Genomic DNA, 25,553 nt, shown 5'->3' on the forward strand with positions numbered 1-25,553 from the left:
CAATGGAGTTATAAGTTTCACAGCCATCCTTTAAAGAAGATGATGATGTTTAAAAACAGTGCAGGCTAAGTAAACAAAAAAGGCATTGAAGATAAAAATGTAAACAGTTTCTATTTATTTTATTCCTTATTATATTATCAAAATGTACACAATCAATAAATGGTATGAGTGTAGAATAGGTGTAATGTTAATTGTTTAGGCAAATACCTTGCATCAATAAAAGTTTGTGATTTCGATTAGTCAGAACATGTTAAGAAATAAACGTTTCCCAAGGATTCTCTTAAATAAAAGCAATTGTCTTATATTCAGAGTCATCTTACACTCAGACAAATACAGCACATCTATTTAAAAGTCTCTTGCAGTTAACTGACAAGAAGTTTGACAGAGACTTTATAGAATCGTTCTGATGTGTCATCCTGTCAATTTACTTTCTCTCTGATGTGAAATAATACACAGCCTACTAGAGAAGTTGTCAAAATATTGTACATGAAATACTACAATATTAACTTGCCTCCACACATGGAAGCTTGAAAATCACTGTTTAAATTGTTTCTCCAACAGGTCCTCCTATTGTGTGGTGCTTTGCACAATATGGTGCTGTACAAGTTACATAAGTGCTGGATATATTTAGGAATATGTGAAAAATACAATCCTGCAACTTCGCAACAAAATCGTGCGGAATTTTCGACGGCAACAACACACCAAAAATACTTCGCCACAGTGGAATAATAAAAATCAAAAACAGACGATAATGTAAAGTGTATCTTGAAAATCATGCGAACAGCTGTCTGATGATGAACTTGCCAGTTCGAAACCGGTAGCGCTATTTACCAAAATAAATAGCAGTATTAACAGTGGCTGGTTGCTGTTTTCTTCTCTGTAAGAATTAACCTACATTAAGGTCCTCCTATACTTCTTTTGAAAATGAACTCTGAATACCTTATCCTTTACTGTATCACGTGTCAATATATTATTATGTCTTCTTCATTTTCTTTCTTGCTTGCTTGGAAAATATGGCATATCATCAATTTTAGTATCAAAGCCTTTAGCATCAAAGCTCATGGCATTATCAAGTGTTGTCACTTTTGTGAAAGTTTTTTTGTCTTGCATATTAAACTTTTGAAGGCAGTATTAAAGATATGTATATTATTTGTTGGATATTCTGATAATAAAAAGTTATAAAAAACTGAAACATTTATTTACAAATAATGCAGAAACTGCATTAAAATACAAAATACTGTACAAAATTAAAGTTTCATATGATATCTACATAAACATAAATAAATACAAAACACATCTTTACATTTCATTCATACCACTTCTTGAAGTCAGAAGCTGAATTCAGTTTAGACTTGTACGCATTTATTAATTTATTTAATGTTTTGTCTTCTTCCTTATGTTTTCTTCGGCTGTTCTGTTTTTGCTGAAACAGAACAATGAAATAAATATACAGAAGATAATTCAGAATGGTGACACACGGAGGAGGATTGTTACAAATTTGTAATAACTCTGTTGTATCTTTCAAGAAAATCAGCATAAAGAAATGGAGGTTTTGTACAAAAGCCTGAACAATTACATTGTTTCTCAAAACAAAATGTCTGTGGATAAATAAATTACATTATTTACCAAATCGTAAAATATTATGAACATCGAGACTGAAGTGCTGTTACATTTAAATTTGCCTTCTACATGTAAATAATTAAAGTATTGCAATTTCTTAGATTTTCTCAGTAACTTAAGGAAATAAAACTCAGATAAATGAGACTGTTGTGAGAAGGATTATCATAAATAACAAACTGTAAGGTAACCAACGTGACAAAAAAGGGCAACAATAGGTTGAAAGTAAAAGATTTTATGTTTTCTGTTTTGAATGCCTACAAAAACAACTTTTTCAAAAATTTCCTATACATTGTCCCTTTGTAAGAACTCTTATTGCATTTACAGAATAAAAGATGATTAAATTTATTCTAGGTCATGTGGCCATTATTTCAGTTTTTGCTGAAACTTTGGAAAAGAGCTCTAGCTATCCTTGTTCATATTCTCAAATTGCATGTTTTCTTTTAAACAATATTTCTAAGACTGCATTATGTACATACCTTTGGCTGTTTTATTGGTTCTTGAGAAATATGCTGCTTTAATCTTCTTTGTTTCAGTTTTTCTTTCTTTTTACTTTGTTTCACATGCTTCACATGAAGAGTTGCTTGCTTTTTAAGAGCAAATTTTGTAGGAAGTTTCACATTCCCTGGTTTTGAAATAATACCAACATACTCATTAGTCTCTGTTTCATTATTATGAGCCGCATTACTTTCTTTCTTCAACTTCTTTTTAGCTCTCATTTCCACATTTTTTCGCTTCCTCTTCTGCTTTTTTGATTCATGTTGCTGAACTGCCTCCATATTTACATGGTTAGACTTCCAGTCAGTCTTTGGAGGATTTCTGCCTGGATGGTTGTTTGTGCGACTTCTTTCTAGCCGCTGCTGTTTTGCCTTCAGTATGGCTTTATTTTCAATTGAAAATGAAACAATAGGTCTCTGAAAAATAAAATTACTAACACAGTGAATATATGCAACTTTCTGATACAATTAGAAAACTATAATTAAACTTTACTATCACTTATGGCACCACATTTGTGAGAGCTCAAATTAACAAGTAACTGTAGTTTGAAGGATCGTTTACTCAATATTTTCAAATCCTCACCCTCTTCTTTCAACTAACAGCCCAACAGCTGACGGTGACAGCTTAATGGGAGACATACAGAGAGTAAGGTTAACTTTTGTACTGCTACCTGTAATGATCCTGCCAAATTTTTTATAGGGGACATAATCTGGTTTACAGAAGTGAAGATAGAACATACCAGTTAAAAATGAAGGGATCAAGTGAGAGTGAGAGTGAGAGTGAGAGAGTGAGAGAGAGAGAGAGAGAGAGAGAGAGAGGTGTGGGAGGACATATTACCACTCATTTTTAGGTGAGTACCTGCCACTTCTCCTCTGTTTTTTACATGTCAGAATTTCCATCACTGTAAAAGTTGTCAATTTTTCAAAAGTTGTGTGAATAAAATTGACTTGTGCAATGAGACAGAGACATCACTTGTTACATATCAGTTTTTGTTGCATATTTTCCTCCCAAGTCATGACTTTCAGTGATGTTTCCTTCTCACATCTGTACATCTTCCCATAACTTTTTCCTATTTGCCTTTCAGTTTTCATAAAAGATGTGCTTAAAAATGGGGTATTACCTTTGCATACATTTCTATATTTTCCCATTCTGTGTTCATCAACCCTTCACAATTGCTCCTACTTGGGCAACTCCAATGAAAATAACCTCTCATTAGAAATGGTATCATTACTGGTTTCAACTTAGAAAGTGATCATCAGATCATATGAACAGGTTACACAGTATCTCATCAAAAAGGATGTGTACTGTACTTCTGCAAAAGTTAGAACCAAAGTTTTAGTCACATAATTTTTGATAAATTGTTATGTAATGCATTCAAATCATCTTATGATGACTTTCTGTGAAGTCAAAGCTGGTAACGATACCATTTGTGTGACTCCAGGCTGCAAGAGGCCACAAAAGAATTCTGTTTGTAAAACAATCAATATGTTCCCTTAGGCAGTATTCCTAATCTCCCCAGTTAGACACTGGACTCGCATTCGGGAGGACGACGGTTCAATCCCGCGTCCGGCCATCCTGATTTAGGTTTTCCGTGATTTCCCTAAATCGCTCCAGGCAAATGCCGGGATGGTTCCTTTCAAAGGGCACGGCCGACTTCCTTCCCCGTCCTTCCCTAATCCGGTGAGACCGATGACCTCGCTGTCTGGTCTCCTTCCCCAAACCAACCAACCAACCTAATCTCCCCAAAGGAAATGTTCATTTGTTTCTAATGAGTCTGGATCACAAGCAATTTCTCCAATATATTTTACATCCATATAGTCATCAAAGCAAGCCAAGTGTGCTCACAGCTGCCCTGTGTTGCCAATACAGTAAAATGAGTCTGGATCACAAGCAATTTCTCCAATATATTTTACATCCACATAGTCATCAAAGCAAGCTCAATGTGCTCACAGCTGCCCTGTGTTGCCAATACAGTAAAATTTTGGAAAAAAATATGAAAGAGGACTATTTCTGCAATTGTCGTTACAATGGTGATCTAATTTTGTTCCCAATCTACAACAATAATTACACAGAAAATTAGCTAAATTTGTTTATCTGGAGATTTTCTTGGTGAAGTAAGGTAAACGTTATGAAATGGCAACAAAGAATGTGCACTATTCAGCTGTACATTTAATTGCATTCCATTTTTCATTTTAACAATATCTATTGGCTAGGTGTGGAATAGTTCAGTTCCACATGATTTGTTTGATGTATGGTTCCCTGCTGGTCATTTACAGATTATGAAATAGCGCAGTGGATTAAATTTAACAAACTACTCATATTACAAGCGAAACATATATTTAACAGCAAAGTAAATATGTCTACTACACAACACGTAATCTAGAGACTAGAAGGAGCTGTCCAGGAAAAAATTATTTCAGGGACGAATGATTTTACATTAGTTTTAACTTTGTTTTGCTACCTGTCAGATATTTTATGTTAGTATGCAAATGATCAAATATTCTCATGGCTTCATGTTTAGCTCCCTTAATGAGCCACCGACAGCTTTAGTAAGGAATAATATATGTTTTTTTTCTTTCTAGTGTTGTAGCTATGGACATTATTATTTTTTTCAAACTGCTATGGATCATTTATGATGAACTCAAAAGATTTTTGCAATATATTTTTCTGTAGAGAGTAGTGTCTAAGAGCTGGTGCTACAATAGCAGATCTTATGAGACAAATTCATTGATAGCACTGTTTTGTAAGTTGGAAAACAAATTATGCACCAAAAAACCATTGAATAAGGGGCTTCTGTAGTCTTGTGACTATTTTGACTGGCATAGTGTCGGGGAGTTTATTCCACTCTTCACAGAAACTAGTGACACTGACGCAGAGACTTCTTCAGACTATAAATCAGGCTGAATGACTTTCAGCAATTTAACATTCTCATTGGCACAAAAACAATGTATAAACCTTTGTAAAGTCTACTCCTCATATACATGACACAGTGCCTCAATCCATAAAAAACTTCAAATGACCACAATAATACAAAAAAACCATATTCAACGAATTTTTACTCCACATTTTTTTCAGACCTATGAAAGGTTAGCCTACCAAATTTCTCTCATATTCACCTTCTATTCTGGTGCAAAACACCATAGTTCCATTATTTGCTATTTTTCTAGGTGTAAAGAAATCACTATATCGAGACTGAGTCTTTGGAGTTCCCTTGTCAGGTTTTCTAGCTTCCCTACCACGTTCAAACTTCAGACATTCCACACCCGACTTGTAGAATGTTATCATTTTATTGGTTATTGAGTCTTTTTCTCATGGTTATTTCCCCCTTGACAGTCCCCTCACGGAATCTTTTGCCAATGGAGAAATCCTCAAGACCCTTTTTCAATTAAAGGCCATATGTTCTGTGGATACACATCATGTGCCTTTAATGCAGTGGTTTTCACTGCCTTCTGCATTCTCATGCCGTTGCTCAGTGTTGATTCTTCCACCTTTAGGGGTAGTTTCCCACCACCTTTACAGGCAGTTTCCCACCCCGAAGTAAAGACAGTGCCCTGAACCTCTTACTGCTTCCCCACTCTCTTTGACAAGGCCATTGGCATAATGAGGGTGACTAATGCCAGAAGTCTTCTGCCACCAATGCTGAAGATTTTTATTCAAAACTTAACAAGTGAAGGGTTTGAACCCAAGACCAAGGATGTTTTGATTACTTATCAAAGATGCTACCCTTAGACCATGGGTGCGATACCTCAATCTAGGTATATTGTGGTGTCAGTGAAGTGAAATGGAAAGAAGACAATGATTCCTGGTCAAATGAGTTACGGGTAATATCAACAGCAGCAGAAAATGGTATAATGGGAGTAGGGTTCATTATGAATAGGAAGGTAGGGCAGAGAGTGTGTTTTTTGTGAACAGTTCAGAGATAGTGTTGTTCTCAACAGAATCGACAACAAACCAACACCAATAATGATTGCCGAGGTACACATGCCAATGTTGCAAGCTGAAGATGAAGAGATAGAGGAGGTATATGAGGGTATTAAACAGATAAGTCAGTATGTAAAGGGAGATGAAAATCTAATAGTCGTGAGGGATTGGAATGTGGTTGTAGGGGAAGGAATAAAAGAAACTATTGCAAGAGAATAGGGACTTCATACTAGGAATGAGAAAGGAGAAAGAGTAATTGAGTTCTGCAATAAATTTCAGCTAGAAATAGCGAATACTTCATTCAAGAATCACAAGAGGCAGAGGTGTACTTGGAAAAGGCCAGGAGATATCGGAAGATTTCAGTTAGATTACATCATGGTCCGACAGAGATTCTGAAATCAGATACTGGATTGTAAGACATACCCAGGAGTAGATATAGATTCAGATCACAATTCTGTAGTGACGAAGGGTAGGCTGAAGTTTAAGAAATTAGTCAAGGAAAATCAATATGCAAAGAAGTGGGATACGGAAGAACAAAGGAATTAAGACATACACTTTTTTAGTTCTCTAAGGCTATGGAGACTAAAAAGAGTAATCACAGAAGTTGGGAAGAAAACCATAGATACAAAGAGGGTAACTGCGAAGACATTGTGGGTAACAGAAGAAATACTTCAGTCGACTGATGAAAGAACGAAGTACAAAAATGTCCGGGAAAATCAGGAATACAGAAGTAGAAGTCGCTGAGGAATGAAATAAACAGGAAGTGCAAGGAAGCTAAGATGGAATGGGTATATGAAACCTGTGAAGAAATTGAAATGAAATGATTGTCAAACGGACTGACTCAGTGTATAGAAAAGTCTAAACAACCTTCAGTGAAATCAAAAGCAAGGATGATAACATCAAGAGTGCAATGGGTATTCCACTATTAACTGTAGACGACAGAGCGGCTAGGTGGAAAGAGTACACTAAAGGCCTCTATGAAGAGGAAGATTTTCCTGATGTGATAGAAGAAGAAAAATGAGTCAATATTGAAGGGATATAGGGGATCCACTATTAGAATGATAATTTAAAAGAGCTTGGTAGATTTAAGATCAAATAAGGCAGAAAGGATAGGTAACATTCACCAGAATTTCTCAAATCAATTGCAACAAAAAAACTAATCACGCTGGTGTGTAGAATGTATGTGCCTGGTGATATAGCACCACACTTTTGAAAAAAATAGCAACCAAACAATTCCGAAGACTTCAAGTGCTGACAAGTGCAAAAATTATAGCACAATCAACTTAAAAGCTCATGCATTAAAGTTGCTGACAAGAATAATGTACAGAAAAATGGAAAAGAAAACTGAGGGTGTGTTAGATGACGATCATTTTGGCTTTAGGAAAGGTAAAGGCATTGGGGAGGCAGTTCTGATGTTGAGGTTGATAATGGAAGCAAGATTAAGGCACTTTCATAAAATTTGTTGACCTGGAAAAAGCATTCAACAATGTCAAATGGCAAAAGATGTTCGAAATTCTGGTGAGAATAAGGGTAAAATATGGGGAGAGATGGATAATATACAACATGCACAAGAATCTAGAGGGAATAATAAGAGTACAAGTACAATTACAAAATGTTTGGATTAAAAAGGGTGTACAACAGGCACGTAATCTTTTGTCCCAACCATTCAGTCTACACATTGAATAAGGAGTGATGGAAATAAAAGAGAGGTTCAAGAGTGGATTTAAAATATACAGTGACATGATATCAATTAGGACATCGCTATCTTCAATGAAAGTGAAGAAGAATTATGGGATCTGCTGAATGGAATGAACAATCTAATGAGTACAGAATATGGAGTGAGAGTAAATCAAAGAAAGATGAAAGTAATTAGAAGTAGCAGAAATGAGAAGAGTTACAAACTTAACATCATGATTGATGACTGTGAAGTAGATGAAGTTACGGAATTCTACTACCTATGCAGCAAAATAAACAAAGATGAATGGGGCAAGTAGGACATAAAAAGCAGACTAGCACTGGCAAAAAGGGCATTCCTGGCTAAAAGAAGTCTACTAGTATCAAACATAGGCCTTAGTTTGAGGAAGAAATTTCTGAGAATGTATGTTTGGAGCACAGCATTGTATGGTAGTGAAACATGGACTGTAGGAAAATTAGAACAAATGAAAATTGAAGTATCTGAGATCTGGTGCTACAGACAAATGTTGAAAATTAGATGTACTGATAAGGTAAGAAATGAAGAGGTTCTGAGCCCAATCAGAGAGGAAAGGAATATATGGAAAAATTGATATGGAGAAGGGACAGGATGATTGGATATCTGTTAAGACTTCAGAGACAAACTTCTATTGAACTAGAGGGAGGCTTGGAGTGTAAAACCTGTAGAGGAAGACAGAGACTACAAAACATCTGACAAATAATTGACGACGTAATTTGCAAGTGCTACTCTGTGATGAAGAGGCCCACGAGGGGAATTCATGGCAGGCTGCATGAAGCTAGTCAGAAGACTGATGACTCACAAAGAGAGAGAGAGAGAGAGAGAGAGAGAGAGAGAGAGAGAATTCTTGAAAGAGTCAGAATTTATTTGAGGAGAAAAAGTTGAAGGTGCAGTTAGAATGCCTAACTCCATGACTACAAAACATCCAACAAATGATTGATGACGTAATTTGCAAGTGCTACTCTATGATGAAGGCCCACGAGGGGAATTCATGGCAGGCTGCATGAAGCTAGTCAGAAGACTGATGACTCACAAAGAGAGAGGGAGAGGGAGAGAGAGAGAGAGAGAGAGAGAGAGAGAGAGAGAGAGAGAGAGAGAGTATATACGGGTTGTCTTACACTTACAGATGAAACTTTGGCTATTGAGGTCACATGCAGTTTTATTTTGAAGAATTCAGAAAGGCAGGGATGAGCAAACGATACTTGCATTTGAAAACTCTCAAGATTTCCTGATATGCCGAAGTGCTCGATACAGTATCAACTTTGCTTGAATATGCACGACATATGACTCGCTTGGTGCTAGTGCATGGGATACAAATTAAAATATTAATTGGCCAAACAACCTATTGCTCTGCTTAAGATTTGACAATTTTGTGAAACACAAGAGGAAACAGCTCTAAATTCTATCACCTTACAAACTCTTGTTGTATTTGGACAGGTTTGCAATATAAGTTCTCATACATGTATGGCTACTTTCTACAAAATAATACTGCTGATGCTGCTTTTTAAGAATACATAACATTCAAAATTGGAAATATTGGCCTTCAAAAAACATTACTTGATTCGTACCCAAGATCAATATTTTATTTGATTATGAGAGATTGTGATGATTTACTAAGTGCGTTTCAAATGAATAATTCGGTAGCTGTTCACGTATTAGACCACCAGGTAAAAACATTGCCAGCTGTTAATCAGTTTTAGAACACGATGATGACATTCAAATGTAACAAGCAGGAAAATTAATCCACAGTGAAATGTCTAAAAAACGAAATAAATCATATTAAGTTCACTAACTGTTTTCATAAGAATAAATTACAACGGCAAAACCCAACCCAATGCAGAGATAGTAGCAACAGACGTCAGCAGATCACGGGTATCAGGGGGGGGGGGGGGGGTGAGTTTGAGGACTGGATTGAACCATGATTGCAATCTTTTATTTATGGATTAGTTGCTTTTGTTACATATGATTTCCACCGGAAAAGATATTGAAGACCCTGTTTCACAGTTGCTCGAGCACACGACTACGGAAGAGCAGGAGGGGGAACAGTGGTATTGGCTTGGACAAGAGCTAGATGAATGTGGGAAGGGAAGTTGTGAGTGGGCAGCAATTGTGTCATGTTGCCAAACATGGGACTCAATGCATACTTTGGTTTTTGGGAACATCTACCACATTCTGTCGCAGTTGAATTTAGTTTAAAATTGGACAATTAGTCAACAATAGTATTAATTTCTGCAAGAGATGACAAAAGTCTAGATAGTGACCAGTGGCGTACTTAGGTGTTTCGTGCTGTAATGTTTTTGACACTCACCATGACGTATCATGGGAATGAAAGGGGGTGAGTCAGCAGCTGTGTCTATGCATTCAATGAAAGAGTGGCAGGCAGACAATACTATTGGAAGAGACATTGTAACATTCTCACATCAGTAAACAAGTGAAATCTGATATGTATTCAGATAAAAACAGCTGTGTTCTCACGTCCCACGGTAACCACAAACTCAGAAATCGCAAAGTATTCGGAAGAAATACTTTATAAATTTCACAGCTGTGTTATTAGAATGATGATTAAAAATAATGATACAACAGATGACAGGGTTACTAAGCAAAAAGTGTGGAAAATAGTCTGCAAATTAATTTAAACTATTTATTTTTGTTTATTTTATTTCTCCTCATATTATCAAAATGCAGAAAATCAATAAATGCCATAAATTTAGAATAGGTATAATGTTAACCTTCCAGGCAGATAATTTTTAGTCAGAAAATGTTAAAAAATTTCACAAGTAGCTTTTTTGGGGAAAAAAAGGGAGGGGAGGTCGTCTTATAATCAGAGTTGCCTTATACTTGGGTAAATACGGTACATTTTCCCAGTCAACTTTCACAGGAAGAACTCTAACACTGGTGACTGGTGTATTCTACTTTGAGTGAAAAATTCCCTGAGCTAATGATGCTTTACTCAAAAGAACAATGAAGAGCTTACACACTGTCCATGAAAATTTTATGACTCAGGAAACTGCTATCTTTAAAATTCACTGCTGAAACCAGATTGTACAGCCAAATGTTTCCCGCCCATATTTTTCTGTCAGAATCTTTTAAGTAATGTATATGAAGCCTCTCTTCTTGTTTGATGATGATGATGGTGAGTCCCATACTCCTTTACAGGGTGTAGGGGAGCGACGCGGGAGACTCGCGCCGCCTTACTAGGCAAGGTCGTAGTGGAGGTGGTTTGCCATTGCCTTTCTCCGACCGAATGATGTGATGAAGACGACACAACAACACCCAGTCATCTCGAGTCAGGAAAAATCCCTGACCCCGCCGGGAATCGAACCCTGGACCCCGTGCTCGGGAAGCGAGAATGCTACCGCGAGACCACGAGCTGCGGACTCTTGTATGATAAAAAGCAGTAAATCCAGATTTCTCACAAATAGTTGAAATTTTCACAATGTAGATCTGTAGATTAGGTTCTGTTCAATACAACAACTCTTTGTTTCAATATTATTGACTTTATGTTCAAGTTTTAGATGTGTGGGAACTCCTCTTTTCATCATACTGATTCTATATAAAAATGATGCCAGCATATAAGCATTTACCTCTATTTCCCTGTACTTATATGGTGTTCAGACAGGTACAAAACAACTCCCTCTGCAGCATTCTGCAAATCATCTAATTACACGGTAAGCTCATCTGTTCGTTTGTTAATACAGTAAAATTTTGATGAGACATATTAATTACACTTTTGCGGAAATTGTTATACATATTGCCTGTAACTTGATTCTAAACTAAGAAATGCACCTTTATGGCTCTAGTAATTACAATGATTTTTTTTCCATTTGTATGCTTGGGACATTGTTGCTAAAGACAAGAATTAAACTTTCCAGAGAAGTTTTGTAAAACACATTTGAATTTTTTCATTGAAATGCTTACCTTTGATAGTGTGAATATTTTTGGATTATTGTTAATATTACGCAAAGCTTGAAGAGCAGCTTCATGAGTAGAGAAGCTCACAAATCCATACTCCTTCGACTTTCCAGTGCCATCAGCATTAATATCTTTCATGTTTCTCATGATACGAGCCTGTAACATTACAGAGGAGTATGAATAAGTATTTAAAATTTTAAATATGTGGCAGAATATAAATAACTTAGGAGTGAAGGTAACAACTCACTGAAAGGTGGAAGTGTTGACATTTCAACAGACAAACAAAATAAAAAATAAAAATAAACACACACACACACACACACACACACACACACACACTGTGCTAATGGAATACTCAATACCAAGACTGCAGTTTGCATATAGACTGCAGTGAGGGGCTCCTGGGTGGAGAGAGTGAGGAGAGAAAAGAGGCAGGGAGCAGGAAGTAGGAATGGCTGGGGAAGGGTGGCTGATGATTTGGAGGGAGGTAGTAGGTGTGCGAGATTAGAAATGGAGGGAGATGCACAAATAAGAATGTGACGCACGGGGCAAACACTGGAGCCAGTGAGTTCGTGCAGTGTACGATGACTATGACATGGGGACAGGATAGGGAGGGGATTACGAACAGAGGAAGGAGAGGCTACTGCGAAGAGGGTATGAATGTAAGGGTTTAGTGGACATTGATGCCAGAAGGGTTATGGGAACAAAGGATGCATTGCCAGGATAACTTTCATCTATGTACCTCAGAAAAGCTGAAGCTGAAGGAAAGGATCCAGATAACATGGGCTGTGAAGCAGCCACTGAAATCGAGCATGCTGTGCTCAGCAGCATTTTCCACCACTGGGTGGTCAACTCAGCTCTTGGCCACAGTTTGACAGTGGCCATTCATTCAAGTGGACAGTTGGTTTGTGGTCAAGCCCATGTAGTGTGCACAAGCTGCAGAAGAGCTGGTGTATGACATGGCTGCTTTCACAGGTAGCCTGGCCTCTGACGGAAAACGATAAGCCTGTGAAGCACTGGAGTAGGATATGCTGGGTGGGAGAATCGGGCACATCTTGCGCCTGAGTCTCCCACGGGGATATGACCCCTAAGGCAAGGAATCGGGATTGGAAGTGGCAGAGAGATGTACTTGGATGTTGAGGAGGCTTAATGGACAATGGATGGTGTGAGAAGTGTCTAAGGTAGGATATCCTTCACTTCAGGTTATGATCAAACACCTGGCAAAGGATATGGTTCAATTGTTCCAGTCCATGGTGATACTGAGTGATGATGGGAGTGCTCCTTTGTAGCTGATTCTTGAGGGTGATGGGAGGACTGGGGATGCTTGTGTCAGGATATGCCATGGGAAATCTATTTGCTGAGTAGATTTAGGGGGTAGTGCCTGTCTGTGAGGCGTTCAGTAAACTGGACAAGGGAATTCTCATCACTATAGATACACTGCCCACGGGTGCCAGGCTTTATGGGAGAAATGTTTTTCAGATGGAAGGAGTAACCACTGTCAGTATGCAGATGCTGATGATGGTAAGTGGGCTTCATATGGACAGAAATATGGATGGATCCATTAGAGAGGTAGAGGTCAATGTCCAGGAAAGTGGTGTCTTGGGCTGAGGAGGACCAGGTGAGACAAATGGGAAAGGCTGTGGAGGATTGAGGATAGGGTGTCTTGGCCCTGTGTCCAGATCATGAAACTATCATCAGTGAACATGAACCAGCAAGACATTTGGGGTTTTGGGAGGCTAGGAATGTTTCTTCCAAATGGACTATCAAATACATTGGTATCAGATGGTGTTATGCACATACTTATGGCCTTGCCAGGGATTTGTTAATATACCGTTCCCTCAAAGAAGACATAGTTACATGTGAGGACGCAATTGGCTCGATGTTTAAGGAATGATATGGTGGGTTTGGAGTCAGGACACAGCGAGGTATGCCCCCCCTCGCCCCCCCTCCCCCCCCCCCCCCACACACACACGCATACAGAGTATAACACCACATTCAATAGGTTTAGATAAAAAGTAGTGGCAACACTGCTGTAAAATGCAGCTGATTGCAGAAGACCAGATGATATAGTGCAGAGAGCAGTGATGGCTGTGTTTGTGTCAGTTGCTGTGTGTACGTTCTGAAAGGGTAGGAGGCCAGTTTACGTTCCCTAACAGGTAATAAAAGCAGCAACTACAGCAATTTCTAGAGGTATGACCTTTGCCTTTCTGGCACTGAATCCCATCATCCTTCATGACAATGCATGATGCCACATGGTGAACCCTGTGCAGGATTGTGTACATGAGGTTGTGCGATACTGGAACATCTTGCATATTCACCCAAAACGAGTCTGTGCAATTGCAAACTGTTCATCGAAATGAAGGAAGCTCTTTGGGGCAAGCACTACAACACAAAAGAAGACATCATCTGTGCCACACGGTGGTCCTGCTAGCAGTGTACGACACACACCATTTGTGTGAGGAAAGTTGATCAAGATGCAGGACAATTATATTGACTGTTCGTAATATGACAACCATCTGTCACTTAAGTCTGGAATGAATTATAACAGTGTTGGCACTACTTTTTACCCAACCCACGTACATTCCTGAAATAACGTTTTCCCACTGTTTACAACATTGTTTTATTGGTGCATTCAAATTCTCTCTGTTCCCAGTTACTTTTGTGCTATCATAATTATAAGTTTCCCTCCATTTAAACTTAATGAAGCAATGGTAATGAACTGAAAACAAAACATAAACACACATCATACTGACACTTTTAATGCGGCAGTTTTAGGTGCTGTATGTTTCGAACTACAATTGCATATATTACCAGTAAATTTTGGGCCTGAACTAACACATTTATGACTCTGCCAACCTCCTCAAAACATTACGCTGTAGCCATTACCTAATGATTTGTGTGCGACACTTTGCTTTGCATTATGAATTGCTAGTTGTGTTCTTGTCTTACTGTAAATGAGTGAAGAGATTAATCTTGGCCAATGACAGGATTCGAATAAAACCATAACAACACCACAAGGCATCAGCTATGCCTGTGACCATTATGCATTAGGTCAGTTCTGCTTTTGCAGGTGCACAGTACATGGATGTAGCCTACCAGTCCTGTGAGAAAGAGATGGGGCTTGTTCCCATTCTTCATTCTTCACTCTTCTCCCCTGGGGAGGTCTAAATTCTTATTTGTTTTTGCTTGTAGTTTATTGCCATGTTATAGTGCCTGCACTTTAAGGTCTGTATGACACTCTCTAAGTGCACTGAGAAATCCTTTATAAAAGCTAGGACCACATTCTAAATTTTAGAAAAGATATGGTAACAGAACCCCAGTACACCATCAAAGATTTTACAAAACATATTTTATAAAGATATTTAACAAAGATCTTTTACAGTGTAAAATGAGCTTAATCAGGATATAATGATCTTGGCAAGGCACTGGCTTTCACATAGTGTCTACAAACATTCCACAATAAACTTTCTTGAGCTCCGGTCTCCCTACTTCTGAATCTACAGAAGTTATTAACAGGTGGAACAATTCATGCTGCTACTGCTTTGTCTCATAACACTGTCCACCTAACAATAATTATGCACTGTAGTTCATATTTGTATTATTGAACAAAGTATTGGGCTGGACTAAGTTTTCAGAATGGATTTGAAATAGAAGAAAAGTTGGCAACGATAAACAAGAGCTATGGTAGTGCCTTTTCAGCACAATGTATTGTTGCAGATGTGACGCCTCTTGAGGAAAAAAATGTGAACTACATAAAACTGCTGGCATGTCATTAAAAAATGCATTAACTTTGAATTGCAGGGTGACATTATCAAGTGGTGTATGACATACATCATCCCCCCCCCCCCCCCCCCCCCCCGGGTATATGTAGCAATTTCTGAAGTGGTAGTTAGATCAATTACTTGTAGCAGCACCCAAACTATTTAAATATTATTATAAATACCATACACTTTTGGTGCTTCTTTTAGAATACATCCCAATTTACAGAGTGCTGGTTAGGACGGGATCTGTGACACCACAGCCAAAATTTAATAGTACATTCAATTCTGTATCTTGACCTACAGAATCATATTGTATTACGCCACCACATACATTCAACTTCATGATGATGTTTATAGAAAGAAATTCTGTCACAGGGTCTGCCATATCACATGAACAATCAACATCACCCACTGCCAAATTATAACCTGCAATTCACATATTTTCTTAAAATATAATTTTGTTTTGTACAATATGGGAAGTATAATGTGTTGATGACACCTTTACCTTTTTTAATAGAAAGATAATATCTATCAAAATTTCAGTAGTTTAATTTTTCCTACACAGTTGCTTTGAATTTGGTTACAGAAATTTCCTGTATACATGACAGGAAATGTCCTATTCTTAAGCATTATCAGCAGACATCTAACAGATGTAGGAAACAATACAGTTAGCACCAACACAGTATCTGATAACAAGCCAGATGAAGTGTTAACTAAAAAAATGAAAGAAAGTTAGAAAGAAAAATGGAAAGCATTTCATGAAGGATGAAAGGGTCCTGATCCTGTAGAACCTCTAGAGTTGTGGTTTTCCTGGTTGCATGACAGATATGGAGCAATACAGCACAATTTAATGACAGACATGCAAATTACAGTTATTGCAATATTCAATATCTGTTAACTTCAAATATGAAGGAAGTTGTAGAAACAAAGAACTTACTTCTGTTATGATTGCTCCTTGACCACTATGGTCCTGAAAGAGTTTCCTTAACTGACTGTCAGTCCAAGATGGTGGTACGTTATGTACAATAAGTCGTGTTGGCGAGACAAACATGTTGAGATTGCGCAGTATCTGACTCTTCCATTTTTCTAATTGCAACCGACGAGACATGTCTGCAACTGATACACCATCTGCTGCAGGAGTTCCAGCCATCACAACTGCAATAAAGCCATAATTAGAAACCTGGTACTTCTCCCGAGAATGTTTAACATCACAGAAGAATGGAAAATTGTTTATATTTAATAATAATAAAAGTTGTTGGTTGGGTAAGAACTGCAATTCGGCTTCAGAGAGAAAAAAATAAATAAATAAATAAATAAATATGCAGCAAGAGTACATGTGACTGAAATAATCTGTTGTAGGTGCCATGATGGGGAGATGTTGTTGGTGCCATGACAGGGAGATGAAGATAGTTGTGAAATGAGAGAAACTGATGGTGACATAACACAATAAGAGTGAAGACAAAAAGAGCACCAGCAGAGGTATGAGGGTAATCTGAAAAGCTTGGGAAAGAGATGGACATCTGATAAAGAATCAAATTATGCAAAGAAGGCAGGTGTGGCAACAATTTGTACTTTAGCTCGTGTATTTCTGCCATGGCAATGACACTTGTGTGTAGGTGCACATTGTATTGATGGAAGATGACGTTCTTCCTTGCCGAACCTTGACTTTTTCAGATATCTTTTGCTGTGTCCCATAATTGCTTGATCAGTGGGGAGAAAATCTATCACAAGCATCAATTTTGCATCCCGGAAAACTGATGCCATGACCTTTCCGGCAACTGCGTTGCCTCTGCTTTCTTTGGTGGTGGTGAACCAACATGTTTCCCCTGCTTTGACTGTTGTTGAGGTATAGTACAGGAACCAAGTTTCATGTGTAATCACAAACCGGCAAAAAAAAATCTTGTTGGTTGCTCCGTTAATGGGTCAAACGTTTGGAATAGTTCTCAGGTATTCAACCACACATGTTTCTAAAAAGCACGATATTTTGGTGAGCCAACTTCTTGCCATCTTCAGGCATTCCTGATGACTGTCTGATATCTGCTGGGTGCTAACATTATATCTTCTGCCCCCCCCCCCCCCCTCCCAGCCCTTCTCCTCCTCCCACCACATGCAGCTTGTCATAGACCTGGTACATTAGTGGTGGGAGCAACACCGGACGTGGATCTCTGCTGGCATGGTGACAATGCTTCTTCATCCTCTTCTACATCTACATACATACTCCGCAATCCACCATATGGTGCGTGGCAGAGGGTACCTCGTACCACAACTAGCATCTTCTCTCCCTGTTCCACTCCCAAACAGAATGAGGAAAAAATGACTGCCTATATGCCTCTGTACGAGCCATAATCTCTCTTATCTTATCTTTGTGGTCTTTCCGCGAAATGTAAGTTGGCGGCAGTAAAATTGTACTGCAGTCAGCCTCAAATGCTAGTTCTCTAAATTTCCTCAGTAGCGATTCACGAAAAGAACGCCTCTTATCCTCCAGAGACTCCCACCCGAGTTCCTGAAGCATTTCCGTAACACTCGCGTGATGATCAAACCTACCAGTAACAAACCTAGCAGCCCGCCTCTGAATTGCTTCTATGTCCTCCCTCAATCCAACCTGACAGGGATCCCAAACGTTCGAGCAGTACTCAAGAATAGGTCATATTAGTGTTTTATAAGCAGTCTCCTTTACAGATGAACCACATCTTCCCAAAATTCTACCAATGAACCGAAGATGACTATCCGTCTTCCCCACAACTGCCATTATATGCTTGTCCCACTTCATATCGCTCTGCAATGTTACGCCCAAATATTTAATCGACGTGACTGTGTCAAGCGCTAAACTACTAATGGAGTATTCAGACATTACAGTATTCTTTTTCCTATTCACCTGCATTAATTTACATTTATCTATATTTAGAGTTAGCTGCCATTCTTTACACCAATCACAAATTCTGTCCAAGTCATCTTGTATCCTCCTACAGTCACTCAACAACGACACCTTCCCATACACCACAGCATCATCAGCAAACAGCCGCACATTGCTATCCACCCTATCCAAAAGATCATTTATGTAGATAGAAAACAACAGCAGACCTACCATACTTCCCTGGGGCACTCCAGATAATACCCTCACCTCCGATGAATACTCACCATCGAGGACAACATACTGGGTTCAGTTGTCATGGCAGAAGTGCACCTTCACATACACTGCCGCTGCGCTCTGCTCATTATCAGAGCTGGTCCAGGCCTTGCTTCATTGAAAACTGCTGTCCTTATTTATTAATCCCCCATGCACCCAGGTCTCTACAGTTTCTTTGAGAATACCATCCCAGAGGGTGTTGGATTGTTGCAGCAACTTGGTGTCATCATAATTCATCATATGTCTGTGGGAGACGCAGCACTCTGCTACACGGACTTTGTTGGCAAAACACTGTGCATGTGGCGTTTATGCTCAGTGTATTTATCATGTACTGTCCGGATAGTCTGGCTTATACACATTTTTCCACATTGGCAAGGGATAAGGTAGACTCTTGGTTTCTGGCGTCCTAGGTCATCCTCGACTGGCTCCCATAAGGTTTTCATCTTGACTGGTGGTCTGAACACACACTTGACATTGTGTTTCCTGGGTATTCTTCCGAATTTTGCTGATGTTTCTTGACATATGGAATAATTGTTGTCACAACTGCTTTATCTTTGTTTTCGGAAGGCTGTGGTCTTAGCTTCTTTGGTTTTAAGGCACATTGTATCTGGCAGTTGCTACAACCATTCTTATGGAACAGTGCTGCAAATCATCTTCACATCGTATTTTCTCTGCAGCGAGCTGTGGAAGTGCAAGAGTAACCTGCTGCACAGTGCTGTGGCAGAGCAGTGCATCTCCTATGGATATACCACGAATTATGATGAAACCAAGTCATTGCAACAATCAAAATCTTTCTGGAACTGTATTCTCAAAGAAACTGTAGAGATACGACTTCATGACAGGCTATTAATTAACAATTAAGCAAAGCCTGGGACCCAGCCTTGAGCCTGACCAGAGAGCAATGACAGTCTACATGAAGGTCTGCTCCCGTCATGGCAATTGAAGAGAACGAATAAGTGTTGTCGCTACGCCCACAGAGATTCACATTTGGTGCCGGCTGTGGCACTACTGAAGGCTCTGGCTTGAAAAGTGGCATTGTATTTCCCCCATCAATGCTCCCAGAGACACCGGGAGCAGGGGGCGGAGAATATTAAGGCAGCATCCAGCAGATATCATCCGGTCATCATGAATATCTGAAGATAGCAAGAAGTTTGCCAGAAAATATCACGCCTTTTAGATGACGCCACCTGCCTGAGTACCCGAGAACTATTCAAGATTTCCTTCACCAGGGAAACTTAAAATCACGTGTCAAACATTGTACGAACATTTCCATTCTGAAGCATTTCTGATCCTGCGTTAAAAGACTCATGTCACCGTCATCCATCTAGCAGATAATTTTCTCATATCCAGTTGCATTGTTAAAATGTGATATGCACAGATGACATCCCTGTAGCTTCAGCAATTTCTCGCACTTCCAGTTGGCAATCCTCCATGACCATTCTATGCACTTTTTCAATAATTTCTAGGTAGCAGCATCATCTCGGCCGACCACTATATGGATCACCATCCAAGCTGTCCCGACCAAATTTAAACTTGTTTGTCCGCTTGGCAACAAGTGAATATGAAAGAGCACAGTCTGCCAGTGTTTTCTGAAAACTGGTATGAATTTCCTTTGCTTTCATACTTTTCTTTATGAAGCACCTATCACTGCTTGAATCTCGATTTTTCTTCCATTTTCACAAATCATTACACAGGAACAATGACACAGAGATGTCTGCACCACAGATCTCTGTCCAAATCACTGACATGTTGCTTGTTTACTCATAATGTACAGCATACTATTACATGAGAAACTCATTGCAATAGTGCTGACATCTGGTGGTGATACAGCAAAATTTTCAAACTACCCTTGTAATCTAGGAGACCTATACCAATCAAAATACTTTTGGTTGATGCTTCATTAGATAATTCAGCACTGGATTTTTATGTGAAGTTCAAAGACACTGTAAAACCCTAACACAACTGGAGACTGGAATTTCAGGTAGTCTTCTTGAATATTAAAGTTGAAGGCAAGATCAAAGATATAATGAAGAAATGTGCCAGCAACAGAGAAACTTAATATGAAGCCAACGAGGTGGCTACATATGGAGGAATTTGGGAGAGATGACTTAAACATATTTTACTGGTATTGCTTCTTGTGAATACAACTGTGACTTTGCAACATGCTCACAGACATTGACAAACATATTAATTACCTCCTTCTTTCACCAGATACAAGTTTCTACTATCTTTCTTCTTATCAGAATCTTTGTTTCTGTTCATCTTTTGACCAATCTCATCCCTACTTAAAGCTCTAAACACATCCAATGTTTGATTATTTAATGTGAGTTCTGTACCAGCTTTTAAACATTCTTCTGCATTTTCCTTTTCCTGAAACACAAAATAACACTAACAATTCACTGTGATAATGCATAGAACTATGAAATAATCAAAGAAATAAATTGACTTTTACAGTAAATTTATCAAAATCTGTAACAATGACCTTCTGGAAGTCAAGTGAATAACAATAAATCCGCAGGAATTGTTCTTGGGTGACGTTTCATGCAAGAACCATTTCTACAGCTAATCCATCATAAAGTCTTAAGGAACGTAATAATGGATGGGTTTCATTATCACTAAGTTAATCCCTGTCCCACATTATTTTTACAACAGAAAAAAAAGAAAGAAAGAAAAATCTATGGATATAGTCAACAATAAACAGAATTACAATAATCTCGGGTGTTATCTTGGGGCAGGGGTCACAATATTCACAGAAACAGTGAATTTGTTTCAAAAATTCAGTATACACAATGAGCTCTTATGCTAGCTGTCTAAACTCCGGAAATCCCGAAAATGTAAGTTATTAATTAATTGTGCAGTAGTAGTTTCTGTGACATTTCTAACAATATGCTGACCGAATAATTTGTGATTGGTATTTCAACAAGTTAAACAGAAGGCGACAAGCCATCAACAAATTAATAGTTCTTTCTCAAGTGTCATGTTCTCATGAATTATCTGGTTTGTAGATAGGTGCAGAGCCTTGTCAGATGTGGCCTATTGAAAGCCAACAATATGGCTCCCACACTGCAATCTGTCAATCACAAAGTTATTTTATTCAAGTTATGTAGGCAAATAGTATGAAATAATTATCTCAAATAATCTTAAGGACTGTACTATGAAACAGGAGAAACAGCATCCTAAAAAAACTACTTAATTATTTTCTGAACATAGAATTACAGAAGACAGTTCAATATCTGGACATGCTGCTGTTGTCGTCATGGTCTTCAGTCCAAAAACTTGTACGATGTAGTTCTTCATATCAGTCCATCTAGTGCAAGCCTCTTCCTCCCAAAATAACTACTGCAACCTACATACCTTTGTACCTGTTTACTGTATTCATACCTGGGTCTCCCTCTGCAATTACCCCAGACACTTCCCTCCATTACCAAACCGACAATTCTTTGATACTTCAGGATATGTCCTACCAACTGATCCCTTCTTTTTGTCAAGGTGTGTCATAAGCTTCTCCCCAATCTGACACGGTACCTCCTCATTAGTAACTCATTCTACCCATCTAATCTTCAGCTTTCTTCATTAGCACGACATTTCAAAAGCTTCTATTCTCTTACCATCTGAACTGCTTACTGTCCACGTTTCACTCCCATACAAGGTTACACTCCACACATGTACTATTAAAAAAAACTTCCTCTCATTTAAATTTGTAGTGGATGTTAATAAATTACTCTTTGTCAGAAAAGCTTTTCTTGCAACAGGCAGTCTGCAGTTTCTAACTTCTCTCTCTCTCTCTCTCTCTCTCCCTCTCTCTCCCATTATCAGTCCCCCCTGCCCAAATAGCAAAACTCATTATTACATTCCATATCTCGTTTCATGATCTAAACCCCTTGGTATCGTCTGATCTGATTCAACTACTTTCCATTACCCTTGTTTTACTTGTAGAACAGTAAGGTGTATACAACCAGTTTTAAATGAGATGGTACAATAGTGGTGTATATCTAACATCTGAAAGACAATGTGTTTGACAGTAGCAAAATTAATGAATTATCACCCTCACAAATTGCAGTGAGAAACTAAGCAGAATTGGTTATCACTCTTATCTTGTACTGAACTACTCAAGCTTACAAGAGAATTGCTGATAAGCTTGGGTAAGACTGAGAAAAAAATATGACACTGAAACGATGCAAACATGCGAAAACCAACATTAGCTTGTTGACGGTTGAAATATTTATACCTTAAATTTTACAAACGCTGTTCCTTTAGAATGTTCTGTCAAAGGATCAATACATATCAGTGCATAAACCACAGGACCAAACTGTTCCATGCAGGATTTCAATTCTTCATTAGTTGCAGAAAATGGAACATTTTTCACAAATACTGTACAGCCTTCTGTTACATCATTGGAAACAATTCTTGGCTTTCTAAGTTTTTCTTTTGTAGGTTCCATCTGCCTGGAATAAAATAAAACCAGTCAACAATGGGTAAAATAATTGATTGATTTAAACTTTGTTTTCCTAGTTCACAAGATAAAAGAGGGATGGTTTTATAAAGTCACATGTAAAAGACAAAACAATTAATCCACATTTTAGAGGTGTCCAGTATAACTTGAACTAGTTTAAAAAGAACAATGAAATGCTTGCTTACAGGAAGAGAAGATGCTCATATTTGAAAAATGAGAGAAAGGAAAGGGGGAAGGGGGGGGGGGGGGGATGTGCTGTGAAATAGAAACTAAAATATGGACAAAGAAAAATATATGCAGCAGCCTTAACAAAGTTCTGATACATATGAAACATGTGAAAAACAGCAGTTACAGAGAGACATATTTAATGAGCACAGAATGAAATGCCACAGGGCACCAAATCACCAAGAGATACATATTTTATATCTTCTTCAGTATCTGTTGAGGTGAAGGAACACAATTCCTGGAAAAGAAGAGGCTTACTGCCTTTAAAACTATATGAAGAAGACAAGCTCATAAAATCAGGACAAACAGAAGAATATCATATTGAAAACAGTATCAGATTAGATGTTTGACTGAATGCTTGCTGGAAGACCAGTAGTAAAAACTTTAAGGGTGGAAAAAACCACAGCAAACAATATGTTCAACTGCTGAATGTATCACAAAAACCAGTGAAATAAAATTCCAGCATCAATAACATTGCTTGACCAAAATAACATCGTCAAAAGGAAAATTGTAAGAAGAAGAAGAAGAAGAAGAAGAAGAAAGGGGGAAAATTGGAAGCTTCTTACGGTGGCAGAATGAAAAACAAATAGATTAATATAAACAGGCAATTTACTGAGAGACAAGGACAGGAAATGTAAATAAGACGGGTGCTTACATAAGTCATAGAAGTACACTTTAGTTGAAGAAGACACCAATGATAAAATCTCCTGGGAAGTACAAGAACCATCTTAACATTTGCTTTAGGTGATTCAGGGAAAACACACACACACACACACACACACACACACACACACACACACAGAGGGAGGGAGAGGGAGAGGGAGGGAGGGAGGGAGGGAGGGAGAGAGAGAGAGAGAGAGAGAGAGAGAGAGAGAGAATCAATGGAAAACAGTGGAAGAGGAAACTGATCGCAAACTTGTTTAACGTATTGGCTGCTACAAGGCTGCTGGTAGTCACAGCAAAGCCCCATGCAGGATGCTGGGTGAATTTCAGGGACCAAATGCTCACATTCTTCAGCTAGTTTACATCTGGAGGTAAGCATGTCTACACTGATGCATATGGCTTATTGATAAAACTTATAACTGAGATGTCACACGGCCTGTTGGTATAAATTCAATGGTTTGATACAGAAGACAAACTTTGATCACAGTTGAAGAATCTGATCGTTCTGTTTGATGTTAGTTTCTTGCAGTTCTGTGTATTAGTCTGTATTCTTTGATTGTGTTGATAGTGGTTTTTGCAAGAAATCAGGTATAGCTTGGTTTTGTTTTTTAGATTTATTCTTTGGAAAATTTACACTGAATTAAGTTATGTATTACTAATTATCACACAATTTCTATCCAACATGAAGTTGACTGCATATTTCTGAACTTTATTAATAGGTGAATACTGCATAAACAAATACTATGAATAGTTTCAGTTCAAATGGATCACATACCAGAGTAGAGGCATATACATTAACAAAAGGATACTCTAGGGCTATTGCAAAACTCACATTTTTAATCTGATTATTTGTAACTATTGGAGTGTCCTTACAAAGGAGATGTAGTTGCTGACAAAGCTTATGGTGATGGAGATGACTGAGTAAGAATGTTAGCATTCTTGTGCAGAAGAAAATCAATCTGCAGCAACTATACCAATGGTAGTTGTATGAAAGGGATTGTAACATACTAATCATGAACAATAAAGTTTTAAATCATCTTGTCCTATAGATAAGAATCCTTTGAAATGACACCATGTTTTTAACATATGTTTGATGAGAAATAGTTAATTTGATAGTGGTTGATATGAAGAGAAATGGTGGACAGTTTTGAGATGACAACATTACAAATCCCAGTGTGTGAATAAAGTGTTGAAATGCTATTTATCCTGAAGAACTCTAGGGTTCTTGGCACTGTTATTCACTAAAAAGCAGAAACTGTTTTCAATTATTCCTGCATTGCACTTATTTTGAAGACAATAAGCCAGCTATGTAGGTTGATGAAACTTACGTCGGAAAATATCAGACATGTTGCAGAGGAGTCATTGTCCAGAGTATGCATCATGTGAAACTGTAGCCACAAATGGAACAATAGTACCATTTAAAGTAATGAAATGAAATTCTGTAGTTCGCAGCACAAGTAAAAAGCCACAAAAATAAATTTCAAAACATGCAATGATATTCCATATACCCTACAGAGGGTGACTTGTATAGGTCACATAACTGTTGCACCCAAAAATTTGACAGAGAAATACAAGCTATACCTTATTAATAACTGTGCCGATGCAGCCAAACAGCTACTATTGGTAATTACTACAAATCAGTTCCTCTTACAAAACAACTCCTTG

General features: G+C 38.2%; 1 protein-coding gene across 1 annotated transcript in view; it reads right to left on the reverse strand.

The window, feature by feature from the left end:
* Positions 1 to 1,176: 1,176 nt before the first annotated feature.
* The window catches only part of LOC124622421 (RNA-binding protein 28), a 116,739-nt gene continuing 92,362 nt past the window's right edge, over positions 1,177 to 25,553 (reverse strand). The window contains exons 9-14 of the mRNA XM_047148114.1: positions 22,776 to 22,992; positions 20,743 to 20,917; positions 16,358 to 16,575; positions 11,666 to 11,815; positions 2,097 to 2,531; positions 1,177 to 1,423 (exon numbers count right to left, since the gene is read on the reverse strand). Of these exons, the coding sequence (XP_047004070.1) occupies positions 1,307 to 1,423; positions 2,097 to 2,531; positions 11,666 to 11,815; positions 16,358 to 16,575; positions 20,743 to 20,917; positions 22,776 to 22,992 (1,312 nt within the window). The 3' untranslated portion in view covers positions 1,177 to 1,306. The remainder of the gene's footprint in view (positions 1,424 to 2,096; positions 2,532 to 11,665; positions 11,816 to 16,357; positions 16,576 to 20,742; positions 20,918 to 22,775; positions 22,993 to 25,553) is intronic.

This window comes from Schistocerca americana, chromosome 7 (genome assembly GCF_021461395.2).
Source record: "Schistocerca americana isolate TAMUIC-IGC-003095 chromosome 7, iqSchAmer2.1, whole genome shotgun sequence".
Lineage (NCBI taxonomy): Eukaryota > Metazoa > Arthropoda > Insecta > Orthoptera > Acrididae > Schistocerca > Schistocerca americana.